Source organism: Misgurnus anguillicaudatus, chromosome 9 (assembly GCF_027580225.2).
Source record: "Misgurnus anguillicaudatus chromosome 9, ASM2758022v2, whole genome shotgun sequence".
NCBI lineage: Eukaryota > Metazoa > Chordata > Actinopteri > Cypriniformes > Cobitidae > Misgurnus > Misgurnus anguillicaudatus.
Genome location: NC_073345.2, coordinates 28,218,302 through 28,236,158, shown reverse-complemented (window position 1 = coordinate 28,236,158; position 17,857 = coordinate 28,218,302). Strand labels below are relative to the sequence as shown.

Below are 17,857 nucleotides of genomic sequence, written 5' to 3'. Positions count from 1 at the left end.
GCAGAGTGGGTTTTTTTAAATAGCCTAAAAATAACTTGTACAGAACAGTTTTCTAATGGTTAATTTTTGGTTATTTTTCGAACCATAAAAAACGTTCCCATAACGTTGCAGGGTGGTTATTTTTAAAATAACCTAAAATAACTTCTACAGAATGTTCTTTAATAGTTATTTTGGGGGTTTTTTTGGAACTATAAAATAATGTTCCCATAACGTTGCAGGGTGGTTATTTTTATAACCTAAAAATAACTTATACAGAACGTTCTTTAATGGTTATTTTTTTGGAACCATAAATTTATGTTCCCATTATGTTGCAGAGTGTTTTTTTTTAAATAACCTTAAAAATACTGTAACTTGTACAGAACAGTTTTCTAATGGTTATTTTATGGTTATTTTTCGAACCATAAAAAAACGTTACCATAACGTTGCAGGGTGGTTATTTTTAAAAAGCCTAAAAATAACTTTTTCAGAACGTTCTTTAATGTTTTTTTGCAACCATAAAATAACGTTCCCATAACGTTGCAGGGTGGTTATTTTAAAAATAACCTAAAAATAACTTCTACAGAACATTCTTTAATGGTTATTTTTGGGGTTTTTTTGAAACCATAAAATAATGTTCCCATAATGTTGCAGGATCTGTAAAGAAAATATGTAAAGAAAACTTTCCTGGCTAACCAAAAACAAACCTTGGAAAATAATGTTATGGGAACCAAACACGAACATTAGGGGAAAGTTTTGGGAACCAAAAATTGATAACTGGAAAGGTATAAAATAGGGTATGGTTAACAATTAAAACATTAGATGTGTCTAAAAACAGTAGGTGAGGCGTGTAGTACATCCACATTCATAGAATTAAAAAAGTGTATTCGAAAAGTAACCGTATGACCTAACTTCTGACAAGATTTTGAAGTGTGCATTCAATGGACACTTCACTATCCCGTAAACCTTTGGGAGATGAGTCACCCAATTAAAAAGAAGAAGAAGAGGCGTCGTCATATTCAGAAATGTTGGAAAGGGGTGACGTGGCTCTATTCAAATGTAAACACATAAGGAAAACAGTTCTTCATTAAATTGACATCATCCAAGTTAAAGGAATAGTCTACTCATTTTCAATATTAAAATATGTTATTACCTTAACTAAGAACTGTTGATACATCCCTCTATCATCTGTGTGCGTGCACGTAAGCGCTGGAGCGCGCTGCGACGCTTGGATAGCATTTAGCGTAGCTCCATTCATTCAATTGTACCATCTAGAGACAAAGTCAGAAGCGACCAAACACATCAACGCTTCTCCTATTCAAGACGAGCAGCCATACGAGCAAGCCTGGTGGTACAAAACAAAACGTAGCGCTTTTCTAAGCGGATTTAAAAGAGGAACTATATTTTATGGCGTAATAGCACTTTTGGGAGTACTTCGACTCGCCTGAAAAGTCCGCTCCCCTTCTCACTCTCATAATGGGAGAGGGAGGGTGTTACTGCGCCGAGTCGAAGTACTCCCAAAAGTGCTATTACGCCATTAAATATAGTTCCTCTTTTAAATCCGCTTAGAAAAGCGCTACGTTTTATTGTGTACCACCAAACTTGCTCGTATAACTACTCGTCTTAAATAGGAAAAACTTTGATGTGTTTGGTCACTTCTAACTTTATCTCTAAATGGTACAATTGAATGAATGGGGCTAAGCTAAATGCTATCGAAGCGTCGCAGCGCGCTCCAGCGCTTGCGTGCGCGCACACAGATGGTGGAGGGATGTGTCAACGGTTCTTGGTTGGGGTGATAACATGTTTTAATATTGAAAATGAGTAGACTATTCCTTTAACAGAACAGTTGTTGTCCTGACCACGTATGTCACATAATGAATCACATGGCAGATGTAGTACATCTGAATTCCATTCACACCCATATTCATACTGTTTTAACAGTCAATGAGTAGGTTTCGGACCAGGGAGCGATTTCAGACCAGTGATTATCTATGTTCGTTTGTGTTTATAAAAGAAGGAATTGGTTGCCTTTCAGCTAATTTAGAGATAAATTCCTAAAAATTAAACCATAAAAATATAAAATATTTGGACCTACAGAATATTGCCATTTTTTGAAAACATATAATTTTGCCTAATTTTATTTTGTAGCTTCATATTGGAAAAATGTCACTTTCCTCTTTCCTTCATTTAAAAGGTCATGGATGACGCCGCGAGACGTGACGGGCTCACAGATGTCACTGATCTTGATTTCAGGAGCAATTAGCCTTTAGGTTAACAGGTCTGTGTGACGGTTATGACGATCTCAGACAATCAGGTGACCTTCTTCCAGCCGATAAAGAAAACCACTTTCCTCTGAGAGGAGATATTGTTCACATACCAGTTACCATGCATTGCTCATGTTTGAGTGGTATTTGAACAAACGTTGAATCTATTTGCATTGTGGTTCCACTCCACAGCTACACTGCTAATTCAACCAGTTTGTTGGTGATAGGTGTGCCATTGTAAACTATTCTTTTAACATTTTGACCTAACATCTATCCAGAACACCCTGGCAACCACATAGCAACAGTAACTCCCATAGTAGTGCTTTCCAATCCTCTAACAATGCCGAAACAGGCCAAACAATAAGTATAAGTGCACCTCTGTCTGGGCTCAAAATGCAACACGTTCATCTCAAATAGATTATTTAACAAAATTAAAGTGTCTCTTGCATTTTGAGCAGCAAAATTTCTGGTTACGCTTTATTTCAACACACTACTTTAGTCCACATTACTACTATGTTAAAGGGACACTCCACTTAAAAAAAAAAATATGCTCATTTTCCAGCTCCCCTAGAGTGAAACATTTGATTTTACCGTTTTCGAATCCCTTTAGCCAATCTCTGGGTCTGGCAGTACCACTTTTAGCATAGCATAATCCATTGAATCTGATAAGACCATTTAGCATTGCGGTAAAAAATGACCAAAGAATTCTGAAATTTTATTAATGATATTACTCAGTGCACGAAAATAATCCCCTGCTATTGAAGTTACTAAGGGGACTATTTTCGGCTGCTGCGTAATATCATTGCGCCATGGTACAGCAGCAAAGTCCTTGATTATTACGCCAGAATGAGAATATAGTTCCTAGCCATATCTGCCTGGAAGGTCGCAACTTTTGATTTTCCGTCGGTCTTAGTACACAATGTAACTACAGAAGAATCAAGTTTTAAATAGGAAAAATATTGAAACTCTTTGGTTATTTTTACTGCGATGCTAATGGTCTAATCAGATTCAATGGATTATGCTAAGCTATGCTAAAAGTTGTACCGACAGACACGGAGATCAGCTGAATGCAGAGGTGTAAAAAGTACTCAAAAATTTTACTCAATTAAAAGTAAAAGTATCTAGCAAGAATTATACTTGAGTAAAAGTAAAAAAGTACCACATTAAAATTGTACTTGAGTATTAAAAAAGTAAAAGTAACAGGAAGAATGAAAATGAGAGATTCATGTTTAAGCTTTTCATCTCTAAAAACATGAAGAGAATGAACCACATACAAGATTTTATCCTTTACAACTGTTTGTATTTAATTGTATTTCATTATCAAACTATAAGACTACTACAGTACCTAATTTCCAACATGATCTCACAAAGTTCTGTGTTATAGTCACAGAATTTTTTGCTCATTTATCCGTGTCATTGTCACGGATCTTTGCATTTTTCCGTGTCTGTACCAAGGACTTTCTTTTCCGTGTCAGTTTCACGTATTGATTACTCAATTGTTTTTCCTATTTTTAAACCATTTTCGCTTTGGTTTGGGGTTAGATTTGGGGTTTGGGTTAGGATGTCACTTTAACTATTGGTTTATACTATTTCTTCCAAACTTTTAAACAATTGTCAGCTGACGTTAGGGTTAGGAGTTGGGTTTGGATGTCATTTTATGTTACAGAAAGTCGTTCTAACCCCAAACCCACACGAAAATAGTAAGAGAATAGGAAAAACAATTGAGTAACTAATACGTGAAACTGACACAGAAAATAAAGTCTGTGGTACAGACAGAAAAATGCGGAGATCCAATGACAATAAACTTCAGTATGCAACATGCTACTCAAAATTGTAAAACCTCAAATTTTAAACTTAAAACGGAAAACGGCTACAGGACGCACAGATCGGATCTGAACAGTTGTGATACACAGTGTGGACAGTGAATCTGTCAAATTAGATATGCACCAAAATCAGATTTGGACTGACAGTGTGAACAAGGTATTAGTTTTGATAAAGAGACAAACAGCAGGGAACGTGTCACACTTCATGTGTTGTCGGTTTCAAAGAAGCGAAAAAATCTTCATCATCAGATGAACTGTTGGCCAATTCCTTGGTCCAAAGGCTCCAGAATAAATAACATTTAAATTAAACTGCCCGTCAGCGTAATTCAATTGGTTAGAGCAAATAGATCTCTAAAATAGAAGTACTTTTTGACTGAAAATTTAATTGTAAGGAGTAAAAAGTACTTTTTTCTTAAAAAAAATGTAATTAAGTAAAAGTATTGATTTTTAATTCTACTCAAGTAAAGTAAAAATCCCCAAAAAGAATACTTACAGTAATCAAGTAAAATTACTCAAGTACTTTACACCTATGGCTGAATGGATTCCAAAACGGTAAAAATCGAATGTTTAACTCTAGGGGAGCTGAAAAATGAACCTATTTTCAAGTCTCATTGCAATATTAGTAGGCTGTTATGAGTAGGGTTAGGGGTAACATATGCACCAGTTAAATATTTCTTCAGGATGTGTAAAAATGTAGTCTTTATTTTGTAGTTATCTTTATAAAAAGCGTATTGATTTCTGTTGAAGTAGATGATGGTATCTAATTTTCTATTCTTGCTACTTCCTCTTTGTAGATGCACAGAAACACAACAGTACTTTTAATTGGCTCCCTTGGTCTTTATTTGCCATAGAAACATGCAGGTTTCCATCACCGGTGCAAGAGAGAGAACTCTCTGCCTTTGAGAGCTGCTGGCTATCTGTTGTTCTGCATGTTTTATCCCCCTAACTACAAACACAAACCTAATTCCCAGGACACCGTGATATATCAGCAATAGAGGATATTACGTACAGTAGCACTGTTTCACAGGATATTGATTCATTATGGGAAGTAAACATTACACTTTTGTACAAACAATGAAGTTTAAAGTCCATATTCTTTATGGCAGGTGATGTTATTAATATTTACGTTATGGCTGTCTACTTGACTCTGATTGCAGTGTAGCTTGTAGGCATCAAACTGCTGCCTGTATCTTCTGACATAATGAAATCCTTTAAACTATATTAATATTTAATGGCCATCGCAAAAATAGGGCTCAATCTTGCATATTTTCTAAATGCTTTTTCTCATAAAGTGTCATGCTAAATCATATTCAGTGTCAACCTCCGATAAGTCCAACTGCTGGATATTGCCACATAAGATTCATTTGATCTGATGTCTGTGTCTTAGATATGACACTGAGCGTTGACAGCAAGGTAGAGTAAGAGAGATAGAGAAGAAGAAAAAGGTTTCCATGACAACTACACATCCTTGACAAATGACACAGTTTGAGGACAAGAGTAGACGATAAGAAAGAATGCATGAAAGAGTGAGTACATGGGAGAAAGAGAGAAAAATAAAATAAAGAGAATGTTTGATCTATAAAAAATGTGTATGGTCTGCATGTTAATATTTACAGTTATGTATATAGTCATGCTTTAGTAGGGATGCACAAATACACAATTTCTGTGCATGTACCGATATTCGATTTAGAATAACATCTACCGATACATGCCGAAGGCTTTTTTCTACCTTTTATCTATTTCAAATTATTACCTAGAAGTACAGATCGTACGAATTCAGATAAAAATCAGCTAATGTCCGATAGTGAGAGAAATGCTTTTATCTGCCAATACCGATTATAGGCTGATCAGGGTTCCCACGGGTCCTTGAAATCCTTGAAAGTTTGTGAATCTGGGGGGGGGAATTCAAGGCCCTGGGAAGTTTTAAAAAATATACATACATGGATACAGGTCATTGAAAGTGCTGGAATCTATTTTATGCAAGAAATTTTCTGAAAAAAAGTGTAGGATAATATCATATAAATTCTAGACTTTTTAAGCACACGTGCTAAACTTTTTGCTTTAAATGCTTATATCTTGTATGCGAATGTTGATTCATACCAAAATGCTTTTTTGCATAGTTGTATTTTACACATAAAAAAACGTCTTGGGTTACGTATTTAACTGTTGTTCCCTGAGAAGGGAACGAGACGCTGCGTCTCCCTTGCCATACTTCCTGCGTCCCTGTAATGCCGTCTTTGGCAATATTTGAGATAACAATATACTTCCTGGCTCCCGCATCATCCTTTCTTTGTTGTTAAGCCTCACCATTGGTTGAATTTGATATACACATTCAGATGCACTTACCCCTGGAGGCCTCCTTAAAGTGTCACTGCAGTGACGCAGCGTGAGTTCCCTCGAAAGGAAACTGTAACAATGTATCTTTAAAAGTAACACGATGTAACCTTGCTCTCACTTGAAATGTGTCCCCATATTTAGTCCTTGAATTTGAGGGTATTGGACCTGGAAAGTCCTTGAAAGGTCCTTGAATTTGAAGTTAACTAAGGTGTGGGAACCCTGGAGATATATTGGTGCATCCCTACTTTTTAGTATAATTTTCTAAATAAAAATGTCCTATGATGTCTGGGTTTTTACTATGTTTCTAGGTGTAGTTGGTGAGAAGAGATGACACCTAGTTTCCTGTGATATTCTCATTCTTAGATATGATTTTATTAATCCATTTTAATGTCCATCAGGCAGATTTTGGGGATCATTCAAGTCTGAAGCTTACAAAATGTATGCGTTTTTACACAGTAAAATGTAATATCTGTGGTGAGGGGTTCAATCAAATCAAATAGATAACTTATTAAAAAACAAATCTTTTCCCACCTGATTGATTCAGACAGGTTCATAAAGAACTTTTTTACTAGAATATGATCATAATAATCTGAATTGATTGATTGCTCTGCTTAACTGCAACAATTTAAACCCTCTCACACTCAGATTGCACATCCATTATGACGTCTTTGCTCTGATTCACAGAGTCCATTGCTCCATTAGACCAGTTCATATCCTGTTGTCTTACCCCACCCCCTCCTCAGATCTACTGTTTTAACCCACTCTCTGTATTGTTCATACACCATTAGAAGCTGATGACGACTTTCAGCTGTTCAGGTGACAGCTTAGATTAGGAAGGATGATCTCAATTGACCAATCTGGTTTTTCCACATTTGTTGTGTTTGCTTGCACGAGAGTGTTTGCGCTTGTGAGCGTATGCATGTTTGCTTATTTGATTGGTAATCCTCTTAAATTTCCCCTCTATGTTACTGTAAAAAATAAGCTTCCTCCAAACCTGAGAAGATCCTTCAGAAATGTAAAGTTTTTTTCTTAGTGGCAGCCTGCCAATGTTTATGCAGTAAAGACAAGATGTGTAATAGCCGATAGTATATTGAAATGGTTTACTCTGGCATGCCACACACACTGAAAAAAAATATTCATTAAATGTACTCAATTTTATTAAGGTAAGTGGTTGCAATTAATTTATTTAAGCTACATACATTTTTTATTTTTTTAATGTAGCTTTTATAAATTGATTGCAACCACTTACCTTAAACATTTTGAATGAATTATTTTTTCAGTCCACAGTGAAAAGTCAATTCTTTAAAGAATATGCTCGTGTTAATGACTTTAAACTTCGCTATTTTTCCTCATCTATTACCTAGTGCAAAGTCTAGCATGTTATGTGCTCAATGACTTCTTAAGGTAAACAAGTGTTGCTAGGTGGACGCGGATGACTGCAGCTGGTTCAGCAAATGGACTGTTTGCTCAAGAGTCCATTTGATAGGTCTGCTTTGAGAACAGTGCAATTTTCTTGTTGCATTGGCTCTTTTTCCCTCCAAATTCATATACATTTACACACTTATTACTATTGTTTCTCCAATAGGACATTCTTGCAACAGTTGGTATTATGGCTCGAACAGCATTTGCATTGCGTTAATTTCTCTCAGATTTAAAGGGTTGTTAGAGGTTATCAACAGGTTTAGGACTTTTAATAACTATATTTGGGTAATGATAATTAAATACATACATAAGTGAACCCATGATCTTGGTGATGCTGGGGCCATGCTCTCCCAGTTAAGGTGCAAAAGAAAAAATTAATACATTTTGTACTCTACAGTGTGCAGCCGGCAGACCGAGATGCACCTGGACAACACGCACCATTCAGAAAATACAACAAAAACTGCAGATGGGAGCAGTTTATCTTTATGAACCTCATGATGTAAATGGACCCGACGGCACAATCACATGCAGGCAACACAAAAGAAGCTAACATCAAAAGAACAGCGTCTGTCTCTGCGTTTCAAAGCGCACGACTCTGGCCTCTCTTTAATAAAAGCACTTGTTTTAGGACGACAGGGTGCTCGTGTCTGCTTAAAATGGACCTCCCTCTTCCATTGAGATTAAACAGGTCTGTGTGCTATGCGTGAGGGTTTGTAACCTCTTCACACTTTTCTTAATAGTGAGCGTACACAATTCAGGTACGACACTTCATGTGATTTGTCAGATGTTGTCGTTGCAATTCTATTAATATACAGTATTATTTTTCCAATGATTTGCAGTTTAATGTTCTTCAATTTATGTCCAACTCAGTTGGTATAGCAGTGCAAAGATAAAAAATGCACATACATACTGATAAAATGTATATGGTGAATGCACTGTTTGTGCATACATTTAAATGTGTGTGTGTTTATTTTTCATGTATGGATCTCTTGCTTATGTAATTTAACCTTTTTACTGTTTAATGTTTTATATGTATTACCATATTTTACATTTTTGTATGGGAATGCATTGTGTTTATAGGAAAATGAATTGTAATAGAGACAATTGTGTAATGGAGCTGTCCACTGTTGTGGTGCTGAAACGTTGATGACGCAGGCAGCTACGCCAGCGCGAGACGCACAGAATGTTTTTACGATACTCTATTTGTTATTTAATCAGCCTAACGCATTATGTACAACATATCCACACATCTAATGGTATCATGCTAACGAAATATTGATTTCAACAGATGAAACCTACAAGATGGTAAACTCAATCCCAATGCTTAGGGTTTCGTGGACGCGCGCGCAGCATCGCTTCCGAGTGCGATCATTCTCATAGTCTCCATCCTGATAAAACCACCTGGCTATTTATAGACAAAATTCCCCTCCTCTTCCATGCGCAATTCACCCCCCTCCCTCCCCATCCCCCGGGACGCGTGCGTCCTACCCCAGGTAGAAATTGACGTCAGAGCTGTTCGTAATTTGACGTGTAAACATCGCTTCCCCTTCACTGTCTCATTGGTGGCGCTCCATGCGCGTTCAATTACTCGCTCCCGGCTCATCAGAATTAATTCTTCGGCTACAGATTTTTATCGGAGGAAGTCATTTGGAGCTGGGCTGAAATTGCGTTTGTATATTTTATTTATTAAGTTATTTGTACTTCATTTGTATTGTTCACGCGCGTCCTGACCATCAACACGTTTTAAAGTGGTTGTGATTATTTTGAAATGGAAGAAAGATGTCGTCCAATGTTGCTGTGCAGTGTTATTGCTCTTCTCTGTGCGCTCGTGTCCTCAGCTGTGGACCGACAGTATCTAAACGAATGGGCGGTGGAGATCCCGGGAGGAAAGGACGCTGCCCGATCCATCGCCGACGAGCTGGGTTACAAATTAGTCCGACAGGTAAGTCACTGCCAAGATCATTTGAGTGCTAAAACTCTTTCAAACGGTTGTTTTCTTCGCATTTGCATCTGCTGTGGAGTTTGGCATCATTGTTGCATGTGACGGTACTCATGTCTGAAGCTTCAATGCATGGGTGACACTGTTGCTTTCCTCCTAGTATGAACGACTACAAATTCGTGCTTTTGTCTGTAGTTGTGCAAATAAATAAAAACAGTATGACTCTAAACCTCTGTTTTGCCAAACATTTGCTGTAAAGACCTAAAAGATCTGCTGTTAAATGTATTTTACTAATTCATAATTCAAGTATAATTCCATATGTGTGTTAGATAAATAGATCTTGAATGCTTACTTATTATTTACATTCAAATGCAAGGACATTTTGAGGCATTTTAGTTAAGAGGAAAAAATGAAATAAGCAAATGGATCTCATTTTATTTTTTGTGAAAAGATTTTAGTGGAATAATCAGATTATTTGTTTTCAAGTATATATCAAGAACTATTCACCTGTTGTGCCACAGACATGTCCTTTAAAAATAAAGTAAACTGTTTTATTTTTCATGACCTAAAGTCATTATTTGGTCTAAGTGGGACGCCATTATGCCTGGACATTTTTAGAGCTATTAATAATGTTAACATTTTTTGTGAAGTAGCTGCATGCAGACTAGACCAGACAGATGGATGGCATCTACGTCATTATGACTGGGCTTAATTTAGCTCCAGATATGACTCTTTCTCTTCAGTGATTTCTCTCTTTCTCTCATTTGTCTGAAGATTGGGGATCTGGAAAACCATTATTTATTCAAGCGATACAATCACCCTAGCAGGACGAAAAGAAGTGCAGGACATATCACCAAACGTCTCTCAGAGGATGACAGGGTATGGGACTTCTGATGATCCATTTTGATAGCTTTATATGTCTGTGTATACTGCACTAATGCCAGGATTTGTTTTTTAGATATGTGCATAAATGCTTGTGTATAGATTTATATGTTTATATGTTTGTGGTGATGTCAGGTTTGAACTATGCATAAATCGAAGTTTTGATCTTTTAAGTTACCATTAAATGCTTATACTATATCCACCTATGGTTATGTTTGTAGGTGTCGTGGGCCGAACAACAGTATGAGAAGCGGAGGGCCAAGCGTGCCCCACTGGGGACTGAATGTAAGGAGTGCTCTGTGGACAAACTATTCGATGACCCCATGTGGAACCAACAGTGGTACCTGGTGAGTCTCAGCGCCTTGACATTTCTTTGTTGCATCTTTCTTGATGTACTAAACATATTTTGAATTAATGTGAAAATAATTGTACCATTTAAAATAGACCAATGCATTTATCAAATAGTAATTATTATTAATAGTGCTGTCAAACGATTAATCGCATACAACATAAAAGTTTGTTTTTGCATAATATATGTGTGTTTACTGTGTGTAAGTATTTTGTATATATAAATACACACACATGCATGTATGTATTTAAGAAACATTCACATACATAAATATATTTATTTATATTTTAATATATTTATATTATATATACATTTTAGCCTCTTAAACCCTGAGGACCCAGTCCCGGGTACAAAATTTCGTATTTTGACTCAAATAAAATATTCTTTTAATCTTTAATGGTCCATCATGGACCCCAGTAACACATATGAGATACTGTTTGAAAGCTTAGACTCTCTACTTTCTCCAGATATGCATCACTTTGAGAAATCTTTTACTGTAAGAAAGTTATTTACACTTAATTTACACTATCACCCCCCCCATAATTTTTATATGATTTAATATTCACATATTTCATATTTTTCAAGTATGACAAACATGGGCAAGTCTTATATCAACTGAAAGCTCTCATTCTCAGGAATAAGGCTACAGCGTTATTTTTGTTTTATTATCAACACATATCCAACAATAGTTGAATGAATAATAAGGTACAAAATTGGCTTTTGTAAACATATGGGAAAATTGAGTGTGGACTGCCTCAGATAGCACATATAGCCACAAATGATACACCATCTTTTCTCTTAGGTCCTACTCTAAAAAATGAGTCCATTCACAGCATTTTCTTAGGTTGTGTGCATGAATAATCCCTTGTTATTTATTATATGTCCAAAACAAAAAAATTATATTTATATGAAAAATGTATTTTCGGACACTTCAGTAAAATGAAAATATCTTTTGAATGCGACATGCTAAAGAGATCATTCTTTTTTTGGGTGTTTACTGTCTGCTGCTGGTAACAACCAGAACTGTCTGCAGTCTGCTAGAGCACCCAGAACCAGAGTTATACACTATCAAAGACAGTATTTACAACATAAAAAAAGAAAATTTGGTGTTTCCTCATATGAAAAACAACATAAATAACACTATTTGTCACAAACAGCAGCTTTTTATGTAACTTCAAAGGGTTTTCTTTAAAATGATATAAAGCAATTGCATTTATTCCACTGTATGTGGTTATGGTAGCACTTCAAATGTTTTTTGGCAGAAATTTAACTCCATAAGCGTATTATTCCTCCCATCAGTTGGAGTAAAATAACTTTTGCATAGATTATGATAGAGAAAAAAATCTTTTTTCCTCTGTAAGCTGGCAATTGCTGGAATCAAACAAAACTGTCTGCAGGGAGCTGAGGCACTCAGGGCCAGAGTTATACACTTTTAAATAAAAACTTTAGAAAAAAAACATCAAAAAGCGCCTATTTATTTTTGTGTTTATTAGAGGACTGACATCACATACAACCATGTTTAGCACTTTCAACAGTGTTTTATGTAATTTCAAAGGGTTTCCTGTAAAATGATACCAAACATTTGTATGTAAACCTCTGCATGTGGGTATGGGAAGCTTTTGAAATTGGGTAGGCCAAATCCAGGCGAAAATCCCCAAAATAGCTTCAGGGTGGAAGAAGTTAAGTATATATATATATATATATATATATATATATATATATATATATATATATATATATATATATATATATATATATATATATATATATATATATATATATATACACACACACATATGTATACATGTATATGTATATATATAAAGAGTTTGGTTCCAAAACGGGATAAACACAATAAAAAAAAAGAGTTACCACCAAAATCAGTATTGTATCAGGTCAGTATTAAAAAGTAAATTCTTAATTTTATGCAAAATCCAATATCTGCGGTTTTATTCGGTCATCTTTTCCCCTTTTTTCCAAAACATGATAAACGCCAATCCTCCTTCTCTGCAGAATGCAATAAATCCGCCTAACCAATCATAGCGCACCATTCCACGCATTGTAAACAGTAATGGTGGGGTGTTGAATACACACAGAATCCTAGTTTTCCTCATCTACTTTGTATTTTGTGATCAACAAACAAACAAAAACGAAATAATACTTTTGATGGCATTGATAAACCTGTGGTGGTTTTCTGTTGGAAGAAACATAAGGCATCAAAATCGAATAATTTACGCGAGAGGCACTCGGGAGATGGAAAATGCCGGCTGTTGTTGCTTGTTCTCACACGACAGCATCAAGCTTCTGTCATGCTAACATATTGACCCCAGAGGATCTTATGAAATTATGATATTATTTTACTCAAAGCCAACGGAAATCGAGCAGGACCAAAACATTTTACAGCTGATCGCTGTGAAAAAAGTTCAGCAAAGACGTCCCAAGCATGACAGCAGCAATGACAGTGTTGTAATCGGTGTATACCACTAGTCAACTAAATGAATATAACATTGCAAAGATTAATGCACATTTATATATTAATTTAATAGATTTATAGAAAAAAAAAACATAGGATTTATTGCATTTTGCGGAAAAAATAATCCGTTTTTATAATAAATCTTTGAAAATCAAAGTATGGATTTGAATTTTTAATGTTATTATAACCTAAAGAATGCTATGTGGAAGTTTGTACAGAAAATAGTGGTTCTCATCTCGTCACTTTCTTGGTATAGAAAACAAATTTTTACTGAAATTAGTCAAAATGGATTTATTGCTTTTTGGAACCAAGCTCTACATATTTACACATGTACTCCATAGCAGACACACATACATAATAATTACACACAATACACACACAAATATATAATGCAAATACACTTTTTTATTTTGTATCCAATTAATCGCAATCTTTTGACCGCTCTAAGTTTGGGTGACTGATGCAATTATGTTATTTGCAGTGCTTTATTATGGAAGTGGCCAGCACTTTTCTGATTAATCTTAGTATAAGCCACGAGTCAGTGAAAATCAACTTGTGGGATTTCATAAAATCATATACTATCATTTATTGAGCTCATGGTAGAATTGTCCAAAAAGCATTTTTAACAAATAATATCGATGCTTTGTTATCTTTCCCTATAATGTGCTGTACAAATCAGTGCAGAAAATGCTTTAAAATGTAAGAGGCAGCTCACAATGTTTTGGATGAGAGCAAATCTAATTGGTCAGTGTAAGCGATAAGATGATAGGTAAGTAGTTAAAAGGGAAGGCTAAATGATGTCTTGGGAAATAAAAGGGAGATTAAAAGAGAAAAAAAATTTATGTAGAAGAGAAAGACAAAGGAGAGAAAGAGAGAGGATGCTGTGAATAGATTAAATTTCACAGATAATTCAATTAAAGAAACTCAAATGATATTTTCTTCCTGCATCGGGAGCTCTGTGTGGTTTTAAGTATCATATCTGTGTGGTGTGATTGCATCTCTGTGCAATGATCTCTGAGGTAATGATCCCAAGAAACAGGTTTATGCACCTGCCAATATCTAAGACGCCAATAAAATACCATGACTCAATTAGAGGTGCTGTGCCCTATGAAGGTGGTATATCAGTTGTCTAAGGTGTACGGCCGTATTGAGGTTAGGTTGTGTTGCGTGACAGAGTCTGTCATGTGGTGGGTGGTCTCTTTGCCCCCTCCCTTTGAAGACTGAGACCTCAACTATGAGTCATGCTTCATGGGGCTGATACCGCAGTGTCTGTATGTAACTCATGAGCAGATTGTAGACCTCTATGTCTTTCTCTCTATCTTTCCTTTTTTTCTCTGTTCTCTGCTTTTTTCAGGTTATTGTGTTTTTGTTCAATCCAAAATATATCCAAGATAATGCCTTGTCTAGATGCCATGAAAATATTTGACATGACAATATTAAATATATTAAGGTTATATATTCGCAGTACATTACTTTAGCTGGGGTTTCACAGGCAGGGTTACACTTTATTTCGCAATTAAAGGGACACTCCACTTTTTTTGAAAATATGCTAATTTTCCCGCTCCCCCAGAGTTAAACATTTGATTTTTATCGTTTTGGAATCCATTCAGCCGATCTCCGGGTCTGGCGGTACCGTTTTTAGCATAGCTTAGCATAATTCATTGAATCTGATTAGACCATTAGCATCATGCTAAAAAATAACCAAAGAGTTTCGATATTTTTCCTATTTAATGCGCAATGATATTACGCAGCAGACGAAAAAGTCCCCTCCTATTTAAAGATACTATTATCGGGCACTGCGTAATATCATTGCGCCTCCTGCAGCCATGGTACGGCAACAAAGTCCTTGATTATTACGCCGAAATAAGAGTATAGTTCCTCGCCATATCTGCCTAGAAAAAACACAACTTTTAATTTTCCGTCAGTCTTAGTACATGATGTAACTACAGAAGAGTCAAGTTATAAATAGGAAAAATATCAAAACTCTTTGGTTATTTTTTTAGCGCGATGCTAATGGTATAATCAGATTCAATGGATTATGCTAAGCTATGCTAAAAGTGGTACAGCTGGAGCCGGAGATCGGCTGAATGGATTCCAAAACGGTAAAAATTAAATGTTTAACTCTAGGGGAGCTGGAAAATGACCATATTTTCCAAAAAAGTGGAGTGTCCCTTTAACTGCATTGTCTATAGCTGCTCGTCAAAATTGTGTACTTCTGAACCCCACACAGCGTATCCCTGATATTTTTATTACCTGTCAATATAAAGACATCCCCTCATGGTTTAATATGGGCCGAAAATAGTCTGCACAAACTAAAAGGTCAGCAGCACAGAAGATTACATCGCTGGCCTTCATTTTCAACCAAACAGCTTTTGTTATAAGTGGTCAGTGGTTGTGTCACACAACGAGGGTTTTGCGTTAATGAAAAGGGCTGAGAGTATTCGAGAGGGTATGCATACCTCACGTATATCATATCTCATAATACCACGCGCACTGTCTCTCTCTTTCCTGTTTATCAGCAAGACACCCGGACGTCTTCCTCCCTCCCCAAACTGGACCTTCACGTGATCCCAGTCTGGAAGAAGGGCATCACTGGTAAAGGTGTGGTCATCACGGTCCTCGATGATGGCTTGGAGTGGAACCACACCGATATTTACCCCAACTACGTAAGTGCGTCGTCACGGCAACGCCTACTCGACCGCTGTTCGTAAAACTCTACGCTTTTGTTTCCATGGCAACGCCACTTCCCCAAATGTGAAGGATTATATATAGTGACACCTAGCAAGTCTCTTGATGTGATTCAGTATACCACAAGTGCAAAAATAACTATTCAAAGCTCATTTACATATCATTTACATAATCCCTAACAAAGATAGCACATAAATCACAGGATCATTTCAAACATCTGTCTCCTGCTAGGTTTTGAGTGCATTATAGCATCAGCAGGCGCTCTGATATTGAATTGTTCACACGCTGCACGCTTTGTCATACTAAAAGAGAAGCATCTTTATCAAGTGGAAGCCTGTATGTGTCTGATGCTGGCTAGTGTCACAATGACAGCTCAGCATGGTTTGTACAGACACACGTACAAAAGCAAAGAAATGTGCAATTGACACAGATGGAGCTCATGCTCTCAGTAATGAATCTGCTTCTCGGAGGAAAAAGCTAATTTTGTTATTAGGTCATGTTTGGAATTGAATAACTGCACACTGCTTACTGCATACTATACAGTATGCACTATATATTTTTGTAACACTAACAGCAGTGTGTGAACTACAGTATTTTTCAAAAGGACCACCACTTCCAAAGTTTTATTGACCCTCCATATTGATTTTTGTGCTATTTGTTAAGATACAAACAGAAAATACAGGAAATATGTACACAAAATACAAATTTTTAAAGGTGCCGTAGAATGAAAAACTGTATTAATCTAAGCATAGATGAATAATAAGAGTTCTATACATGGTAATGACATATTGTGAGCCTCAAACATGATTGTTTCCCCCTTCTTATGTAAACCTTGTGCATGCAAAAGACTGCTGGAAAACAGGCCAATCTCAACATAACACAACTGTGATAGTATGTTATAGTAGAGATGTACAACCAATATTAAAATACACATTTAATTAATTACAATGTTGTTACAATGCTAAAAACAATGTTGTTACTGCTGAGTAAGCGCTGTATGCTAGTTAATGCTATATGCTAGCGTTTAAGCTGAAGTTCTACTATTGACGTTACAGTTTTGTTTTGCACAAACACACACCTTAGAAACGTCCATTAACAATCTCTAAACAATTAATTATTCTTTAAATTTTGTATCTACGTCTGATACAGGCTCAAACATAAGGTCTGATTACACACACAGCTATTCAAAAGAGCTGCTCTGAGAAACAGCCAATCAGAGCAGAGCAGACCTCAACATTATTATTCATGACCCTTTCAAATAAGGTAATAATAGAGCATTTCATTCTGAGGGCAAATCCTAGGATTGTAAATGGACATGTAAAACCGTCTCTGGATAACTTTTATTGTTCTTATATAGATCAGTCCTCATTTATTCGTTCTTCTCATCACTGTAGGATCCTGCTGCTAGCTACGATTTTAACGACAACGATCCCGATCCATTCCCAAGATACGACTCTACCAACGAGAATAAGTGAGTGAACAAATCTTATTATGTGTTACACTCCATGTCAGCCTTCCTACTTGTTTCCCGTTTCCTCTGTTGATCTCGCTCTGGACTCCATTACCCATCATCCTCCACGCTCCCTCACATCTGCAATCATAACCTGCCAGCAATCATCATCTCCAACCCCTTTATACTCCTCTGTTCCCTTTAGTGTAGTCCGATTTTAGTTTTATTAAGAGTGTCTTTCCCTGCCTGTCTCT

At 36.2% G+C, this 17,857-nt stretch overlaps 1 protein-coding gene across 1 annotated transcript in view; it reads left to right on the top strand.

Annotated features, from left to right (window-relative positions):
* The window catches only part of pcsk1 (proprotein convertase subtilisin/kexin type 1), a 68,891-nt gene that overhangs the window by 39,648 nt on the left and 11,386 nt on the right, over nucleotides 1-17,857 (top strand). The window contains exons 2-6 of the mRNA XM_055181176.2: nucleotides 8,220-9,764; nucleotides 10,536-10,640; nucleotides 10,865-10,990; nucleotides 15,985-16,131; nucleotides 17,548-17,624. Coding sequence (XP_055037151.2) covers nucleotides 9,591-9,764; nucleotides 10,536-10,640; nucleotides 10,865-10,990; nucleotides 15,985-16,131; nucleotides 17,548-17,624 — 629 coding nt within the window. The 5' untranslated portion in view covers nucleotides 8,220-9,590. The remainder of the gene's footprint in view (nucleotides 1-8,219; nucleotides 9,765-10,535; nucleotides 10,641-10,864; nucleotides 10,991-15,984; nucleotides 16,132-17,547; nucleotides 17,625-17,857) is intronic.